Consider the following 19118-nt stretch of genomic DNA (forward strand, 5'->3'; position numbering starts at 1 on the left):
AGCAATAACAAAAATAATTTTTCCAAGGCAAAGGATAATAGGCAATTTATCTCAAATTTGATTGCACAATTTTGGCAAGACTGTATAATCATACTTGTAAATTTCTTTGGTTTGTCCTTCTGGGTGTATAAATATATTAATCGCTTTAGAGGCTCTAAAGGGTTGCACATAGTATAAAAGATCCTCTTTAAGGTACCTCAAAAGCATGGGTTAGCCAAAGAATCCTCAAAGAACCTGTTTACTAATAATGTTATGGAATATTTTGTTATTTCTATTCCTTTCCAGGTCCAAAAGACTGCCAGGTTACTGCAGCTCAGTATTTCCTGAACACAGTCACCTCCATTCTAGCCAGTCCTGCTTCGTTATCACTTTCTGATATCTACATTCCTCGCTGCACTTCAGATGGCAGCTGGCACCAGATTCAGTGTGATGGCCCTCCTGAACAAGCCTTTCTGTTCTACACTGAGTGGAGCCAAGTCAATAATGCTGGAAAGCAACTGCCTGTATCTGAGTTCCTTAATATTCTGCAAGAATACAGGCGAAATCTAGAAGCAATGGCGTCATTCAAGGGTTTCCTGTTTGCATTATTCCAGGCAAGACATCAGAAAGTATTTCCTTCCTTGGCCAGGTTTGACACGTTTTCAGAACTACCGTCTGAAATCCTAGATGGGAATGCTGAAACTCTTTTTGGACCGTCTGTTTTCCTCAACCCTCTGTCCCTATGGAGACTTCTCAAAGGGAACGCTAGCCAATATCCAGGGCCACTGTCAGACTTTAGTGCTCCTCTGGGACATTTTAACCTGCGCCAGTGCTGGTGTGTGGACCAGAAAGGAGCCATGCTACCTGATTCCAAAACTTCACTTAACCAGGTTCCAAAATGTGTGTGTTCAACCAAGTACAAATTCATGATTCTTTTACAAATACAACTAAAGTCTCAATGTTTCCACTGTTCCACTGTTTTGCAGGTCCAGGGTCATGTTCTTTGGTTCGTGATCAAGCTGATAAATTCTTGGCAGAGGCAGAGAGGCTGATCGCTCTCTCTAATAGCACTCATATACCTGTGGGTTATAGCTTCCTCCTGGCAGAGAGTATAAAACTGAGCCCTGGGGAGCTTCAACAGGCAGTCAGTCCTGGGTTTCAGATCTCTGATGTTCTATTGAGTAATACAAACTCTGCCTTGTACCTTGCAGCATATTCTAGTATGTCCCATCTCTTTTTGTCTCCCTATATCTATTACAAGCTGTTTAGAATGATCAGTAAAAATGTCATGACACTGTATGATTAACTATTACATTAAAACATTTTTTGGAAGCTGACTCCTATTTTGCTAATGTTTAAATGATGATCTCATCACGCAATCAAGTTTGAAGGAAAATACATGGTATTTTAGAGTGCTGAATGATTTCCCTTTGCTACAGCCCTTCAGTTTTACTGGCAGAGCAGCCTTTTGGCTAGTGGAAGAGACAGTCAGAGTCTGCTGTTTGGTTATCAGCCGTATAGCCCACAGTGTGACGCTTTTGGCCAGTGGCTGCCTAGTCAATGTCATCCAAGCACTGGTAGGAAAAAGTCTATAGTTTCTTACAACTGTCTGTTATTCCATTACTGTGGAAGCTTTTGTGATTTACAATATTATGTTGGCTTTCTCTCTTTAGGTGATTTCAGTAAAAACATTATGGTGTTTACTGTTTAATAAAGGCATATTTCCAAATAGATTGGTTTCTAAATTTAATATACATGATGCTTAAATATACAGCTTTACCTGATATTGCTGGCTAGATAGTTTGCCTGTAACAAATATAGGAATCGCATATAAAGATTTCATAAGAGACATTGTAATTTCATCACTGCAGGTTATTGTTGGTGTGTGGATGAAGATGGAGGTTACATTACTGGATCTCTTACTGCTCGCTCCATACAGCCTCCACAGTGTAAATTCACATTACTACCTATGCACAATTACAGCTGCCAACATATACACAGCTGTTACCAGTATCTGATTATACTTAATATTCAATTTTGGAATTAAATTTCCTTTTTCATCAGATCAATAAAGTATCTATCTATCTATCGATCTCACCTGGTTTGACATGGCATTGCAAGTAATGAGTGTCTATACACATTATTAATCTTATAATCATGGATGTATGATTATCACATGTTTTCAGGTCAAACTACATGCCAAAGATTACAAACACAGTTTAGTATGTCTGTTTGGATTAAGGCGACATCAAACACGACTGTTTCCTACAGCTCATCCTGTGAGGAGGTGGGTTTATTTTTAACCTGGACATGCTTATTCCTAAATATATAAGTCATCCGTTTATTATTATATGCCAGGGTTACACCTATGAGTGTGTGTGTGTGTGTGTGTGTAGGATGGAGATTTTTCTGTGCTCCAGAAGTATGATCCCATCAAGAATGTTGCCGTGTGTGTCAGTCCTGCTACTGGAGAGGTCATCCAATCCGCCACACTTAGCCCTACAGGAGAGCTCCAATGTAAAATACAGTCATTTATTTGTTCTTTTATTCAACGAAACATATTTTATTTAACTTATAATGGGAATTGACTTTACAAGTACACACATTTGAACTTTAATGATCCTTTTAGGTTTCTGTTTCTGCTTACTGTTAAAATAATGTGCACTCACTTACCAAACCCGTGAGTCACCCTTTGCTCTCAAAACAGCCTCAGTTTGTTTGTGTCATGGCTTCCTGCAGATTTTTCACATGCACGTTTATGCTGCAAGTCTCCCATTCTGCCACTCCCTAAAAGTGTTCAACTGGATTCGCTCCTAATGACTGGAAAGGCTTCAGAAGACCACTAAACTCACTCCCATGAAACGAATTTAAGACGACTTTTGCTTTGCATTTTCTTGATGGGAGTAACCATACTTAAATAGATGGTGGCATTCAAACAATGATTGATTGATATTTATGGGCTAAAAGTATGCCCAGAATGCATTTCTCACACCATTCAACCACCTCCACAAGCCTGGACACAAGGCAGATAAAGTCCATGGATTCATGCAGTCAGAGCCAATTTCTGACCCAACATCTGTTGCCTCGGTCATCAGAGGTTATTAGATCACGCTATGTTTTTTTTTTTCGTCTTTATTTGTCCGGCTTTGGTGAGCCTGTGTCCACTAGAGTCTCTGCCTTCTGCTTTTGACTGACAGAAATGGAACCTGACATGATCTGCTGCTGCTGTAGTCCATCTGCCTTAAGGTTGTGCATGTTCAGCATTCTAAAATGCGTTTCTGCTCAACAGAATTGTACTGAGCCTGTCGGCTTGAATCAGTCTGCCCATTCTCAGGTGACCGCTCTCATCAACATGCCATTTCTGTCTGCAGAATTGTCACTGTGTTGTGTGTGAAAATGCCAGGAGTTACAGGAATACTCGAAGCAGCACATCTGGCACCAACATTCCCACCACAGTCAAAATCACTGAGGAACACATGTTCCCCATTCCGATCGTTGATGTGACCATAACTTGAAGATGCTGGCTCATTTTCGCATGATTTTATGCACTGGCCGCTGTTACACAATTAACTGATTAGACATTTGCATGAACAATTTGGTGTATGGGTGTTCCTAATAAAATGCTCAGTGAGTCTACATGTTTTAATACAATCTACTCTGTATGACTTACCCTTACCTTTGCATGGTCTGTTTCTTGGTGGTGTGTTGTGTGTGGCTATACAGGTCCCAGTTGGTGTGCTCTTCGGAAAAATCTGGCGTCTGAACGAGAAGCAGGTATTGGCTATGAGCCAGAGTGCGTGGAACATGCTCAGACCTTCACACCTCAGCAGTGTGATGACGTTCATTGCTGGTGTGTTTCTAAAAGTGGCCAGGAGATCCCCTCTACTCGCAGCCCCCGCTTAGTAAAAACACTTTCCTGTGATTGTACGCAGTTTCCACTTCTCTTTTTTTGCCACAGATACTTTGAATATCAGTGAAGTAGTTTCTTAAAGCTAATTTTTACGCATTACGTATTTTCCCTGTGTTAGCTCCTCTGTGCCCTCTTGTCTTTGGCATCTCTATCTCCCATGGTGCTATTCTCTGTGCCAATGAAAGTGTGGCTGGGAAGCAGAGGCAACGCTGTGAGGTTTTCTGTGACCAAGGTTATATCAACGCCCTGTATGCAGAAACATTCTTGTGTGATCCGATGACCAGGACCTGGCTGGGTGAAGCTCCTCTGGTCTACTCCTGCCAAAGTAAAATTTGTACACACTCCTAACCGCGATTTATTTAAAGAGTCCGTTGCCAACTTTTGTTTGCAACTGAAAACGTATGTGTTGTTTTTAGGAGCTCAGCCTCTGCAGATTGTTCAGGTAACCACAATGCTGCAGTTGTCTCTGGAAGAGAATCAGCAAAGCTGCAGTGTTCAGCGTTCTCTGCTGCAAGCATCTCTACTGTATAGCATGCAAGCAGCAGGACTCTGCAGCCTAAAGGTACTAACATACTGTATATCCATCCGTTATAAGGTCTGCTGCAGCTGTCCAGTTTCTGAAATATATATTTTGTGTTCTTTCTGTGGCTTAGCTATCTTCTGGTCAATACATCTCAATTTGTGATGAGTCGTCTGTCTCCTTGGAGTGTATGAGCCAGCAAAACTTAACTGCGTACGTCACTTTTAAAGCTCGCCTCTCTGATCTGCCAGTCAGCGTCCTGCCTGATCTGCATGATGTTGGTAAAAGCAGCTGCAATTAATGCACCATATATATCACTGAGTCACTTCTAATACATAAATATGTAATATAACATTTTTTAAATCTTTTAAATTGAAATATTTCTTTGTTTTTAGCTTTGCCCCAACCCTAACACAGCTTCTCACCTCTGCTTGTTTCTTTCTAACAAATTCTATTCACGATATATGCATAATATTAACGAGACGATTGGGTCAGTTAGTGGGGAAAAGAAATGTAAGGAACTTTTTTAAGGAACACTTCTTTAAATGAATCAAACTGTAAACGTATACATATTTTAAGCTTTTATGATTTTAGACTGGCAAAAGTGTGTGTTTCTATTTTAGACACTGCACTTAGCAGTCAGATGAAGCTGAAGGAGGTGATGGTGTTGATCAGGAACAAGTCGTACCAATCAGTCTTCATCCAGGAAAGCACTACAGCGTCGTCATCGCCTGCCTTTTTCAGCTGCTCTTCAGGTTTTCAGCTACTCCCAGACTCCTCTGGGTGTGGTAAGCTGACTCCGCTGCCTGTTTCTCTGCTAATCATAGGCCTGCCCTGTGTAATGAATGAGAAAACCGTGATCTGGTCCAATACTGTCCGTTTCTTATATATGTATCAGGGTTTTTAAAATATAGTTGGGCAACTGCTCTCTAAAGTCTTTCTATTTGCGTTTTTAGTTTAGTCCGTGGTTACTAGTAGTGTTTAATTTTAAATGTCACACATTGGGCTACATGATTTGATACAAAAATATATTGCAGTTGTTTTGACACCTACTGTGATTAAACTGGGATATTTAATTATTAAATGTATTATTTTGTATTCTCTGTATTCATCAAGGTTAACACCTACTAAATAATGGCACAAAGTTTTTTTTATTATTATAAATTATGTAAAAAAAAGTAAATGCATAATAAGCTCTATATACATCCCATGTGTATTTTGAAAATAAATAATTTCAATATAGTATTGCATATTCCATATTGCAATTTGAAATTTTACATGATTAATTGTGCAGCACTAATAACACATTCTCTGTCTCTTTCAGTGGTATGTCCAGCTGGCTCGTTCTCCAGTGGAGGTAGATGTGTTGCATGTCCACGTGGCTCATATCAGTCTGAAGCAGGGAAGGCCTTATGCCTCCCCTGTACATCAGGAACCTCCACAGAAGCACTAGGAGCCTTCAGCCTCTCATACTGTAAATGAACGTTAGGCCTATTCTTTTTGACCAAGTAGAATTAATTGGATCCAGCTAATTATTGTTTTGGCATAATTTTTCAAACTCTCAGTCAGTGAGACTAATGTGATTTCATATTCATGCTCAGACATAACCTTTGTTATCTGTGGTGTGAAGGTGTTTCGGAGTGTCAGCGGAGTAAGTTCAACTGTACTGAAAAGGGTGACTTCCTGTCAGCCCAAAAGCTCTTCATGTCTGGCAAGTGGCTTTGTGTCACTGTAGAAGGGGAGGAACTGTCTTGGACGTCTGCAGATGAGCCACTCACTGCAGAGCAATGCAAAGGTACGTCATGCAGTCTTCTCAAATGAATAAAATGTATCTGTGTATTAAAGATCCCGATGGTTTCATTCTAGAGATGCATTCTCTTTAATGTGTAAATCTTTTCAAGTGAGTCCATCTGTATATGTGTGTCTGTTTATATGAGCAGTTTTGAAAAAGTTCAAGACTGTTCCAGTCTCATCACTGTTGTTGGATTCTTTGGATGCTGTGGTGCTGCAGTCAAGTCCCTCCCCACAGCCACTGGAAACTCAGATTAGAGAATGTGTGCTTGGTGAGTATAACCGTGTATGGGTGTGTGTCTGTCTCCCCTCACCTCTCTCTCTCTGTCTCTCTCTCTCTCTGGCTCTCTCTCTCTCTGTCTCTCTCTCTCTCTGGCTTTCTCTCTCTGGCTCTCTCTCTCTCTCTGGCTCTCGCTGTGTAGGTAGGTCCCATAAGAAACCCAGCATTTAGAGACAATACATACAATTAAATGTTGTTTTTTTTCAATCCTAAGTAAGTCTGCCAAAGGCCTAAATGTAAGTGAAACACTTACAACCCTGTCGTTTCCAAGTGCTGTTATTATCCTATTACCTGTTTATCACAATTTTAATTAGTTTCAGAAGTGCACTTAAATGCACCAAAATACATAAATCATCCACTAACCTTCTAAACACTCAGTAACTATTATGGCAAACTAAAATGACCAATTTTTTTTGCTTTTCTCTCTAGACTGTGCAAAAGAGGACTCGTGCCAGTATGTTACTGTTTTCCCTGATGGAACACAGACCGTCTGTGACCTCTACAGCACAGACACAACTAATGTTGAATGCCAGACCTCTCAGGAAGTAATAAGCTCACATTATCCACACCAAAACTAGTGCATTTCTCTGCATTATATCATGCTCATTTACTCAAACATATCCCTACAAAGAACAGACAACATTTAAAAGGCACTTCAACCTAAAAATTATCAGTGCCTCTATTTAATGTTTTGTGCTTTCACTGGAAAAACTATTAGAGCAGATGGAACTTTCCTAGTTCAGATTCAGGAAATGTTGTTGTTTTTTTGTACACTTTTAGGCTGTTAGGCTTAAAATGATTCTATCCTGCTTGTTTAGTTTTTAGCCAAATAGTTACTTAATGCAGCTTTAAAAAAACATCTGTAAACAAACGACTGGCTAATCAAATAAAGAACATTGAACCTTTTTGTTCCATCTGACAAATATTCTTGAGTGATCCTTTTAACTGTTATGGGTAAGATCAGATGCAAGTTCAATAATCTGCATTGACTTTGTTTCAATTGGCATTACAGACCAAAGGGTTTCTGGGAAATGAAGCAGCTGATACATTCCAAGCTTTGAGCTGCTTGTTGAAAGTCAAGGTTGGAGACAAGCCCAATCTAACAGTGCTTAGAAAGAAAGGTATGATACCGGATCTGTGAAGTTGTTTTAGAGTATATAACCATATCTATAAATTAGTCTATACACACACTGGATTGCCAAAAGTATTCGCTCACCTGCCTTTACATGCATAGGAACTTGAGTAACACATTCTTAATCCGTAGTTGTCCCACCCATTGCAGCTATAACAGCTTCTGGGAAGGCTTTCCACAAGGTTTAGGAGTGTGTTTATGTGATTTTTTTTACCATTCTTACAAAAGCACAATGGTGAGGTTAGACACTGATGTTGGACGAGAAGGCCTGACTCACAGTCTCCACTCTAATTCATTCCAAAGATGTTCTATCGGGCTGCATGCACTGGTGCGCTGTCATGTTTTAACTGGTGTGGGTTGTTTTTCAGGAGTTAAGCTTGGCCCCTTAGTTCCAGTAAAATGAATTCTTAATGCTTCAGCTTTTTGGACGTTTTGGACAATTTCCTGCTCCCAACTTTGTGGGAACAGTTTGGGGATGGCTCATTCCCGTTACAACATGACTGTGCAGGAGTGCACAAAGCAAGGTCCATAAAGACACGAATGAGTGAGCCTGGTGTGGAACTTTAAAAAAAAACTTTACTGGCCAGTCCTGACCTTAACCTGATAAAACACCTGGAAGAATGGTCTAGAAGAATAGAATTCTAGATGAATGGTCAAAAATTCCCATAAACACACTCCTAAACCTTGTGTAAAGCCTTGTCCTATATGAAGATGAATTGCATTTGTTAATGTTGCCTTAAATAATAATAATAATAATAATAATAATAATAATAATCATATAAAATGTATAAATATTATTAATAAATTAATCAATAATATTAATTATTAGTTATTAATAAATAAAGGGAATTTCATTAGGATAAAATAAATGTAGCTTTTTCTTACACATCTTTATGACAGTTTGTTTATTTTTACTAATTTACATGAGCTCACATTTCCAGATGTCAGTACTTGTTAGTCTGCCTATAAAGCAATAAGATGCACCCTTCTTGACTAATTTGAAGAAGCCAGTAATATAAAAAAATATATTTTTGGACGATATTGATCAAAATGTAAAGTATATTAAGAACCTCTTTTTATTCTTGCCTATTCCATTCTCCTTTTTTCTGCATCGAAGGATATGAATTCAACATTTCTGGCGTTAAGAGCTTTAAGAGACTGAATTTTCACAAAGTGAATTCTGGAGTGTATCGCACTCTTGTATTTGAAGCATCCAAGACATCTCTAGATGATGTCCACCACTTCTGTGTGGACACCTGCAGTCAGGAGAACTGCTGTGATGGCTTTATTCTCAACCAGAATGTCCTTAATGGAGGTCAGTTGTGGCTTTATTTCTAAATTGGATGTATTAGAGATGTATTAGAAGCAATCATGTTCGAATATAATCGTTTATTTTTTACTAATACACTTTGAAAATGTATAACATGCTGGAATTTCCTTTGGGATCAAAGAAGTGTCTATCAATTTAGAAATACTGTGTTTCAAAGTTCACATTTTGATTTCAAATTTGAGCAGTTTTATATATCTATTCATTTCTAGTCACCGCTTTTATGCAGATAAAAGCAATTTTAATTAGATTTCTTTCTCTTTTTTCACCTAAAGTAATTAAAATAATATAAGTAATATAAAATACATTATATAAAATACATTATGATTAGTTATGGCTCCAAGTATGCTAGTTTATTTGTTGATATCAATTTCCTTAAACTATTAAAAAAAGAAAACATAAAAAAATTTAAGAAATAAAAGGAAAACAAAGACTGACTTTTCTTTCCAATTGCCCACATGTTCCTGTCATGAGTTAATCTGTTATCTTCTTTGTGGTTTTTAGTTTCGTGGTGCTAGTGGCTGGAAGAACTGATTTAAGGTTAGATTTAAAAAAAGAAATGACATCAGTGGAACATTCTCTGGTTACAATAGCTCGTGATATCACTCGGTATTAGCAACATGAAGAGTGTATGACGTGGAAATGCTCCATCAGGAATCCAAATCAGTGCTCATTCCACTCGTTTCCATTGACAGACAAAGCCTTGTGTAAATTTTTTTTTTTTTTTGCATCACTCATGTAATTTATGTACAACATGTGTAATATGGATTTTGCAGCTAAAGTTAAAGTCTAATGTGAGCTAGGGATGGCTTGATTTTAATTTTTTTAAATAAATTATTAACACTGTTGACATAACATGTCAAATGTCAAATCAAAAACCTGATGTGACTAAAAATTGCCCAATAAATACTTCCCTTCTCCTTCTCCTTTAACTCCTCTGTAGTAGGTAAAACTTTAAAGGAATGTGTCTTCCTGTGTTGGGATTGGCAGGATCAGTGATGTGTGGCCTGCTGAGTTTTCCTGGTGTGCTGCAGTGCAATGCGGAGGACTGGGACATAACTGGCTTAGCTTCATCCGGCCGGACCTGTGGAGCTGGACTCAAATATAACAAACAGCAGAAACGTTTTACTTTTGAATTTGGTGGACAGAATTTCACAATCAGTAAGACCTTTGAAGCTAACAGTAGAATCTTTGTAAAAACATTTGGTTTTGTTGAAATGCTTAAAAACATTAAATATATCACCATAAAGAGAGGGAAACTCATGAGAGTTTCTCTTTTGCAGTATAAACACTTATAGGCTAGAAGCATTGACCATCTTATACTTAATAGGTACACAATTGAATACCACTAGTTATCAATAATATTTCAGTAAACAGGGGTTATGTGCACTTTTAATTATGACACTGTTGTGTCATGCCCCTCGGGGCCAGAGCTGGCCTGGCACACCAGCGGAACCACACAATATTGAGCAAAATGTCTTGGGTTTTAATGTTATGGCTGATGTTTTGTGTTGCATGTTGCATTTGGTTGAGTAAAACTGTTGTTGTCTTTCAGCTGATTCAGCGTTGCCAGCATCAAGCAAAAATAAATCTGATTACCAAGCCACTATTATCAGCTTTCAGCAAGTGTACCTCTGGACAGGTACAGGCTCAAAATCAGAATTATTCCTCTAATCTCAATAATAAACAGTAGAGGCTCTCAGGTTGACAGAATAATGTACATCTTGAACTATCTTGATGTACCACAGCATACTGTCATGCTTGCTTTAAGGTAACAACAGCAACACTTTTTGCCTGCAGAGTCAGATATGAGCACTCGACCAAAGACTCGGGGGGCGTGTGGAGGATCAGCACTTTCAGACTTTTCTATGCCCACACTGTCTGGTATGAAAATTTGACTCTTGTACTTTAGCTGAACCTTTAAACGCGTTGATATTCTTATGACTTAACAGACACTACTATTACTGTATTTATTACTTCGTTATGACTGTATGTAACAGTGTCCTATATGCATACACACACACACACACACTGCCTGGCCAAAAAAAATAAATAACACTTTCTAATATTCACTGTAATATATTGTCATTAGAGTTGATTACATGCACAATGTGATGGATATGTGATTCATCAGACCACATGACCCTTTTCCACTCCTCCAAAGTCCAATCTTTATGCACCTAGCAAACTTTTTTTTATGATTAATTTCATTAACAAGTGGTCTTCTTATGGCCACACAGCTCTTTAGTCCCAGGTCTGTAAGTTCACTATTGAACGATTTTTACTTTGGATTTTTTACAATGCAGTTTAAGTGATCTCCAATCAGGATTTCTTGCCAACCATCCATAGCACTATCCTTAGCGGTATTAATAATGTATTGGGCCGCTCTTAACCCAATTCTAGAAAGAAAGTGATCATTATTCCTATTTTAATGGATATTAGTTTTTTAAATAGATATTGTAGTCTTTGATTAACAAGGTATTTTATATGGCTTTGTAGAATCAGTGAAGGAGAATTTCGAGGTTCTTGACACCAATGAAATTAAGACTGACTCAACGAAGGAAACACCAAGCCAGCGGTACTGGGTCTTCAAACACCAGTTTACTTTAGCAGAAGGCCAGCTCTGGTGTCTCAAACGTAGGCTATAAACCTTACTGAATGTTATTCAATAACATGATGTTATACACTTTTATATATAAACTTTTTTTTGTCGTTGGTGTGTTACTATCATATAATTTACTTTTTATTATCTTTTAGAATAAATAATTAAAGGGGCCTCGATGTTCTTTAAGGTTAAATTATTATTTTAGGTTTATTTTTCTTTAATAACCTTTAATTACTAAAGGTTATTAAAGGTGTAAATATAATACTAAAGGTTCAAAAAATGTTCCCTTGATTAATCACCACAGCAACAAGAAATCTTGATTCCTAATATATGTGTGTGTGTGTGTGTGTGTGTGTGTGTGTGTGTGTTTTCTATGGTGTGCATTGCAGGTTGTATGGAAGAGGAGTTTTGTCATGTTGCAGACCTTCGAGATGAAGGCCCCGTGCATTTTACATGCCTCCTGTATCCTGATACCCGAGTCTGTGGAGCCTATGACAAGCCTCTGAGACAGGCCTGCAGTCTGGTACTGCCCCAGGACCCTCAGACTGCCTACCAGAAGAAGGGTAAGCTCAACACAGTCAGTCGTGCCGCACTGAGAATTTGAATGGACTACATTAGTAAGCCACACTACATCGGTGCTGTGTCTCTTTTGCCAAAATAAGAGAGTGTCTGATGTACGTTATTTAACCAATGTTTAATGTTCCCTTTTCCACTGTGTTCAGGTCAGAATCAGAATCTATAATAATTTCACATGGGTCTGGTATTACTACTTCCCACAGCTCTTTTTTGGAAAAAGTCACATGAGACCCGCCTTTCTGAATACTTATTATCTTGTGTTGGTGTCTGTTGATCTTAGCAACTGTCCCAGCATTTAAATAACTCCTAGGTTTATACAGCTGGGTCTGAATTGCTTCAGGCCCCAGTAAGTTGTCATTTTAGTTCTGAGGACAGCCAGCACTAATAAGCCTCTGTGAATGCATCGAGCTGATGATTAAGTCTAAAGAAAGCGAGTGTTTCTGGGCTGATGTTTAAACAAATTTTCTTTTGGCACACTTTATCTTGGCAAAGCCATTAAAGCATAGTGTTTATTTGGGAAAGCTTTTTAAAGACAAAATGTATTTATTAAAAGGCCTTGTTTAAAAAAAACTAAAAGGCAAGATTGAAATGTGCACAAGTATGCTCCCCCTAAATTGCTCCGGGATGATCACATTTTTTATACCTAATAAATTTGTCAGTGAATATAACAATTGATCAATGTATCGAGAGAATTCTTGCCAGATCTCAGGTAACCACACCGTAGCAGTCTGCGTCAACGAACTCACCGACCCAGAGAGCACTTGGACATGGGCCATTTCTGGCAAAGATGCGACTCTGTTGGCCCATTTTGGTGGCATTGGTAAACAACAACAGCAATAATAAAAATTTATTGAGCACAAACTCTAGACAGCCCTAAATACATGCTTGCTTTGAATTATTTAAAGATGTTTTCCCCTCACAAAAGTTCAGTTGTCCAGGTAAAAACATGTGTAATAAAGTGTTGTTTAAATTTGTTTTCAAAATTGTAGACTCCATAAATATGCAATAATTGTTCAGGTGTGCCTTTGGCATTTGGCAACCGGGAGTGGACCACTCCACTTGGTCTGTGGGCCAGATCGATATGGTAGAGGTGGGCCAGAACTGGAATATAATATTTTTGATATCTTGTTTACAAATTGCATCACATTAAACATTTGGTTCTTGTCATGACATAAAATTGCCAAATGAGCTCAAGAAATTTATTTTTAGCAATCGAATGCGAAGTAGTTCAGCAGTTTAGGAAACCAATGCCAGTTTTGCTGCGAGTTGGAATTTGGAAAGTCAGTTACCAGTTTAATTTCTTTCAGAAGTAGGAAAGAAGAAGGAAAGTCAGACTAAGAGTTCAAAAATAATTAATTATCTCTTCATATAACATTTAGTCAGGAGCTAATCCATTGTAGACTTAATTTCTGTCTGTCTTTTACAATGTTCAAAAAAATAATAATTTCATAGGGACTTCATGAAATGTCTGGTTTGCTAGAATGTCATTTTAGAATATAAAGACAGTCCTTCATTGCAAGGATTCTCAAGCACTGCAGCTCTTTTACCAACATACTGTATTTAATACTGTCCTGTGAAGTACTGTAAATGGTTTTGTTTAAGTTTTATTATAGTCGTAAGTTAAATAGATTATATAAATGGAACTTTTCCTGGTACATAATTCTTTCCTTGCATTTGTGCGATATCTTTATTTTGTTTCCAAGAAAGAGGGGAGAAAAAAAATCAGTTTTATGTAATGTTTTACTGGCAGCCACACGGTAGTGGAGTTTCCCCTTCACATGTGGATGCTCTCAAACATCCAGCATATTGGGGCCAGGTGGTAACAGACATCCTAACAGATTTCCATTTGCACTGGACTGTCAAGCTTCTTAAGGCTATTCTGTCTGGTCTCTCCTAATGACTGTGCCATGTTATGCCCTTATATCATGATAATAAACACAGACATTTTTTTGTTGTTGCTTTTTTCAGAGCATGGGTAGTATAGAAGCGTTTTTGGGGGGGGGGGGGGGGGAATTAGAGCTAAACTGCTAGGACAGAGAATGTTTTTAAAGTATGTAAAATATATTTTTATTTACATTGTGTATGTTGCAATTATGTCTATATTTTTCTATATTTTTTTATTCTGCAGTCAATAAGTTACAAACTTGACTATCAATTAACTGTGTTATGCTTTTAATGGTAAATGGTCCGTAAAATAGTTTCCGGTTATGTGACTTTAAGCACTTTTCCCAATTACTACCATTCTAGTGCTACTTGGACAGATAAACATATCTCATAGGAGAATATAAACTACAGTATATATAATTCTGACATGCAAACTTTCAAAACCTCACCCCATAACCTATTACAGTACTAGCCATCTTCTATAAACTCTCCTTCATTGACTTTACTAAATCTGTTAATCAGAAAACAGTTTACCGTTTATTTAAACAAATAAACACAAGTTGATTCTTGCTTCCTCTCTTTCCAGTGAATCTAACTGGCAGTGTCAAAAACTTCTACAGCCGTGTGCCTTTTAGAAAGATGGTATCTTATTCTGTCCGCTACCGTGTTCCTATGCTCAACAAGTCCATCCCTGAAGGGTAAGCATGGCATAAAAAAAGATGTTAGTACTGGAGCTGATCACCAGGAACACTGTCCTCAGAAAACCACACTGATATGATATTTCATGGCCCCACGTGTCTATTAATACAATAATTTTGGAATTCTGAAATTGATTTCTTTTACACTAATTATAATCACCACTGACAACCAAAAACCACTGCTGTGATTAGGTTTTTTGAATGTGAGAGGCGCTGTGATGAGGATCCCTGCTGTAGAGGAATCGGCTACATTCAAGACACTGGAGCATCTGGTATAAGCATGCTGCAGCTTTTATGGTGTTTTGTCCCATGCTATTAATGCATACAGCATGTTGCTAATGGATGGACTACAACTAAATACATTTCTCTCCTTCTTGGCTCAGATGTCCAGTGTCTGACTCTGAATAGTCTGGGGATTCAGACATGTGGAGAAAATGAACAAACTAAGTGGAGAGTGCAGGACTGCTCTCCATCTATAGTACAGACTGAGGTCTACCCTTTTGGCTGGTATGAGAAGCCAGGTTTGTATGCATTCTGCACTTCAGGAATATGAATGTATGCAGACATGTATGTGTATCTGCTTGTTATATACTCCATATCGATGCATCTAAAGTACTGTACTATGTTTGGCCCAAAACATTTATGTTATTATATAAAGTTTATCCAGTCAGATTCTACTCTCTGCTAACACTGTGTAAATGATCAAATCTCTGTGGTTCTAGTGAATCAGTGGACAGAAAGTCCTGGTATTTGTCCGTCCTTTAAACTTCGCTCTTCCTCGAAAGTTGGTAAGAGACTAATGAATTTTTATTATAATAATACAAAAGCGCTGCTTGTGTTTGGTTGAAATTATAATTTGTTAAACACAAACACACTATATGTTAGATATAATTCACAATGTCCGACCGTAAACCTGTCTATTGCCATGAACCTGTAACATGGCAAACATTATTAAGTAAAAATGACTTTTACTTGCCAGTAGTATTAGCTTTGTTAGTGGTCAATTTTATACTTAAGTGAATATAGATAATGTACCATTGTTCTTTATCCCATCGGATGAAGCCTCAACTGATCAGAATTAATAGGTCACACTTTATAATAAGGGGGTACATATAAACTACTGTGGATGACAGTGTCGATCAAATTTTTCTAGAACAATACTGGTTATTTTTAGAGTTACCAGTCTAAAAAATCACTAATTAGTAACTAGCACCTCAAAGAGGATTATTGCATATTTCAGATCTCTTCAGCATTTTTTACAATGTATCAATAAATATCAGGAAGGACTCTGGATTTAGAAAGTGTGTCCAAACTTAATGTAAATGTATGAGTACATAATTAAACACATTAATAGTCACACTTGTTCTGTACTGTTGCAGTGTGATTAAGCTCCTGAAGGTATGATCAAGTACATTGCATTCATTCTCTAGTTTATTCTGTTGGTTGAGCATGACAAAAGCATTGTACAGTACCTACATTTAAATACCCATATTCTGTACAGGCTGTCTGCAGTAAAGAATAAATTATGAAGTGTTTTAAAGTCAGCAGTTTATAATTTTTAAGAACATTATGAAATATAAATTGCCATTTATTTGACTTTTGTAGTAGAATTACCTTCACAATGCAAATAATCACACACATCCTGATACAACAGTAAATCAGCAACTTATTCAAATATAATTCCCCATAGCCTATAAAACACTTGTGTATTTGTAGTACACTCACAAATACTACTGTAACTATTTTAATGTATACTTTTGAAATAGAGTATATTAATATATATTATTATTCCAGTGGATTCGAAAAACTGGAGACAGCTGGATGCCTCGTATATCCTGGTGGACTCGTCTGTCTCTGCATTTGATGCAGTTCACATCAGTAGGGATATTGCTGATGACCTGGATAAAGTTCGTGACTGGTGTCTGGCTGGTGAGCCCTTCTTTCATCATACACATTCAAATAACTCTGGTAAGCGATGAAGGAGACCTACAAATACTGTGTGTGTGTATTTCTCTGCAGCCTGCGAGGAGAATGACTCCTGCTCCGCTGTGTCAGTGGCCAGTAGAGAATCAGCAGTGAGGTGTGTGATGTACCCAGACACTCATATCTGCCTACCGACCTCAAGCGGTCAGCACTGTGTTCTCCTCATTAAGGAACCTGCCCAGTATGTCTACTTAAGAACTGGTGAGTATAATGGTCTGGGAAATTTAGTTAACAAGAGCTGAGAATAGATCATTCTTTATTCCTCCTATTATGGATGTATCTATAGATTAAGAAGAAATATTTTAAAAGCTTTTTACATACATGCATCGATTATAGGCACCTCATTTATACCTTATAGCTTCTCCCTGTAACATTCTTATTAAATAACATCTTATTGTGTAATTTTACTGATACTGCATTTTAAAAATATTTTTATTATTAAGTTTTGAGACAACAGCTAACCTCAGTGACCGTCCCTGGCCATGGAACAATCCTTGGTAAAAATGAGATGAATCAGATTGGGCCTGACAGCAAGAGTGTGACCTATTTCCTGGGTGTTCCTTATGCAAGTCCACCGACTGGTGAAATGCGTTTTATGCTCCCGAAGCCAGCTGATTGGACCGGCACCTGGAATGCCACATTTTCCCGGTGTGTGATTATCTTTCTTTCTACATGCTGTGCTCAGCTTTTAGTTGCATGAACATAGTGCAAAGTTAATAATGATATTGCTCAAATGTAACTACATGCCATCATTCTAACTGTGTATTTAATAGATTAAATTAGTTTATGGATGAAATTTTTAAATACATTCAGTGTGAGCTGTATCTGTAATGAGTCAGTACTTGGCAAAAGTAAAACAATGGCATTATTTAACATGACAAATCAAATTAGCTAAAACCATACAATCATGCCAGAATAGTCCCATGCTTCCATTATAATTTTATAACTCTCTAAGCCAAAAAGTGTTTCAGGCTGGTCAAATTATTGGCCTGCATCAGGCAAAAACAAACTGTCCAATGCATTAATAAAAACTGAAAAGATAGTGCTAAACTGTCAACTGCACAGAAGAAATTTGGTTGGAAACATAACTGACCATGACTAGACATCCCTTAAATGCTTGGTTAAGTTGCACTGTATTGTTAGGACAAATAGGGAAAAAAAGCGCTTTAATGTGCAAGAGAACGTTTAAAAAACTTTGAACATGGAAAGAAGGTAATGTGATCCAGATTGACCCTGTCCCAGAGCGACAGGTTTGTCATAGGAAAAAATGAAGCGCATGAAACGATGCATCCATCATGTATAGAGCTCACTGTACAATCCTCTGGAGGCAGTGTTCTCATCTGGGGTTGCTTCAGTCGGTCAGGGGTAGGCTCAGAAATGTTCACATTTGCACATCTACTTTTTTCTTGTCTGAAGACACAGGCATGTTTCAGATGTTAGACTCAACTTGTGAATGAGTAGTTCCGGAGCGTGAGGAATCATTTCCACACATGAATTGGCATGTTATAAACAAAGCTAAAGTCCAATTTAATATTTGAGTGTGCAACACCTTTTATTATACTTATTTTTATCATGCTGAGTGACATTAAGATATACCATGTCAGCTTAAGATTTAAAAACATATTTAAGCAAAGCAACTAGCACTCTTTATACTGCAATACATTGTCAATATACTAGACTTCTAGTAGATCATTTCATCAGAACCTGCAATGTTCACGTTCTAAGATCCCTTCTTTCTTTCTTTACTTATTTATTCATCTATTTATTTATTTAAATTTCTTTCATAGATGCAATACTGCTTTTAACAGCAAAGAAAACACTTTCTTTCTTCTGCATTTTCTCTTCCTCAAATTTTGTCATGCTTAAAGGCGAGTGCTTATGTTTAAATGTGGTGGGCTACTCTATAGACCTTCACTCAGGAAAAATCTGGCAGTCTCTGAAGCGTGAACTATGTAATTTGCAAATCAGCTTAACCACTCCAATTCTGCCATATCTGAATAAGTCCATAAATGTCCTGTTTTGCAGTTGGTTTGATTAAATGTTGGAAATGTTTCAGGCCCACTTGTCTTCAGCCTGGTGATACTGATGATTCCGGCTCCAGTGAAGACTGTCTCTACCTTAACATATTTGTTTCCAGCAGTGTGGTAGGTCCTGACGAGCCTGTATTCTCTCTGTGAAAACCATATTTCTCCCTCCTCTAGTGCAATATTGATCATTTGTGTGTTTATGTCGTAGAAGCAGCCTGCTCCAGTCCTAGTGTTCTTCCATAATTCTGGCTCCGGCTTGTTAGATGGCTCTTACCTTGCTGCTGTAGGAAACATTATCGTTGTGACAGCAAATTTTAGGGTGGCTGCTTTTGGATTCCTTAGCACAGGTTCTACTTTACACTTTGGCAACATACAGACAAATATTGCCTTTATTTTTCAGCTTTAT

General features: G+C 37.7%; 1 protein-coding gene across 1 annotated transcript in view; it reads left to right on the forward strand.

Annotated features, from left to right (window-relative positions):
• The window catches only part of tg (thyroglobulin), a 39456-nt gene that overhangs the window by 5940 nt on the left and 14398 nt on the right, over window positions 1-19118 (forward strand). The window contains 31 exon segments of the mRNA XM_053494893.1: window positions 286-879; window positions 966-1199; window positions 1419-1556; window positions 1851-1928; window positions 2166-2266; window positions 2376-2496; window positions 3703-3903; window positions 4008-4214; window positions 4306-4451; window positions 4543-4690; window positions 5033-5197; window positions 5734-5883; window positions 6040-6204; window positions 6350-6472; window positions 6910-7025; window positions 7493-7601; window positions 8730-8927; window positions 9930-10100; window positions 10495-10581; window positions 10740-10823; window positions 11439-11576; window positions 11934-12107; window positions 14591-14702; window positions 14895-14974; window positions 15086-15223; window positions 15425-15490; window positions 16497-16631; window positions 16722-16886; window positions 17129-17333; window positions 18742-18829; window positions 18921-19059. Coding sequence (XP_053350868.1) covers window positions 286-879; window positions 966-1199; window positions 1419-1556; window positions 1851-1928; window positions 2166-2266; window positions 2376-2496; window positions 3703-3903; window positions 4008-4214; window positions 4306-4451; window positions 4543-4690; window positions 5033-5197; window positions 5734-5883; window positions 6040-6204; window positions 6350-6472; window positions 6910-7025; window positions 7493-7601; window positions 8730-8927; window positions 9930-10100; window positions 10495-10581; window positions 10740-10823; window positions 11439-11576; window positions 11934-12107; window positions 14591-14702; window positions 14895-14974; window positions 15086-15223; window positions 15425-15490; window positions 16497-16631; window positions 16722-16886; window positions 17129-17333; window positions 18742-18829; window positions 18921-19059 — 4776 coding nt within the window.

Source organism: Clarias gariepinus, chromosome 4, assembly GCF_024256425.1.
Source record: "Clarias gariepinus isolate MV-2021 ecotype Netherlands chromosome 4, CGAR_prim_01v2, whole genome shotgun sequence".
Lineage (NCBI taxonomy): Eukaryota > Metazoa > Chordata > Actinopteri > Siluriformes > Clariidae > Clarias > Clarias gariepinus.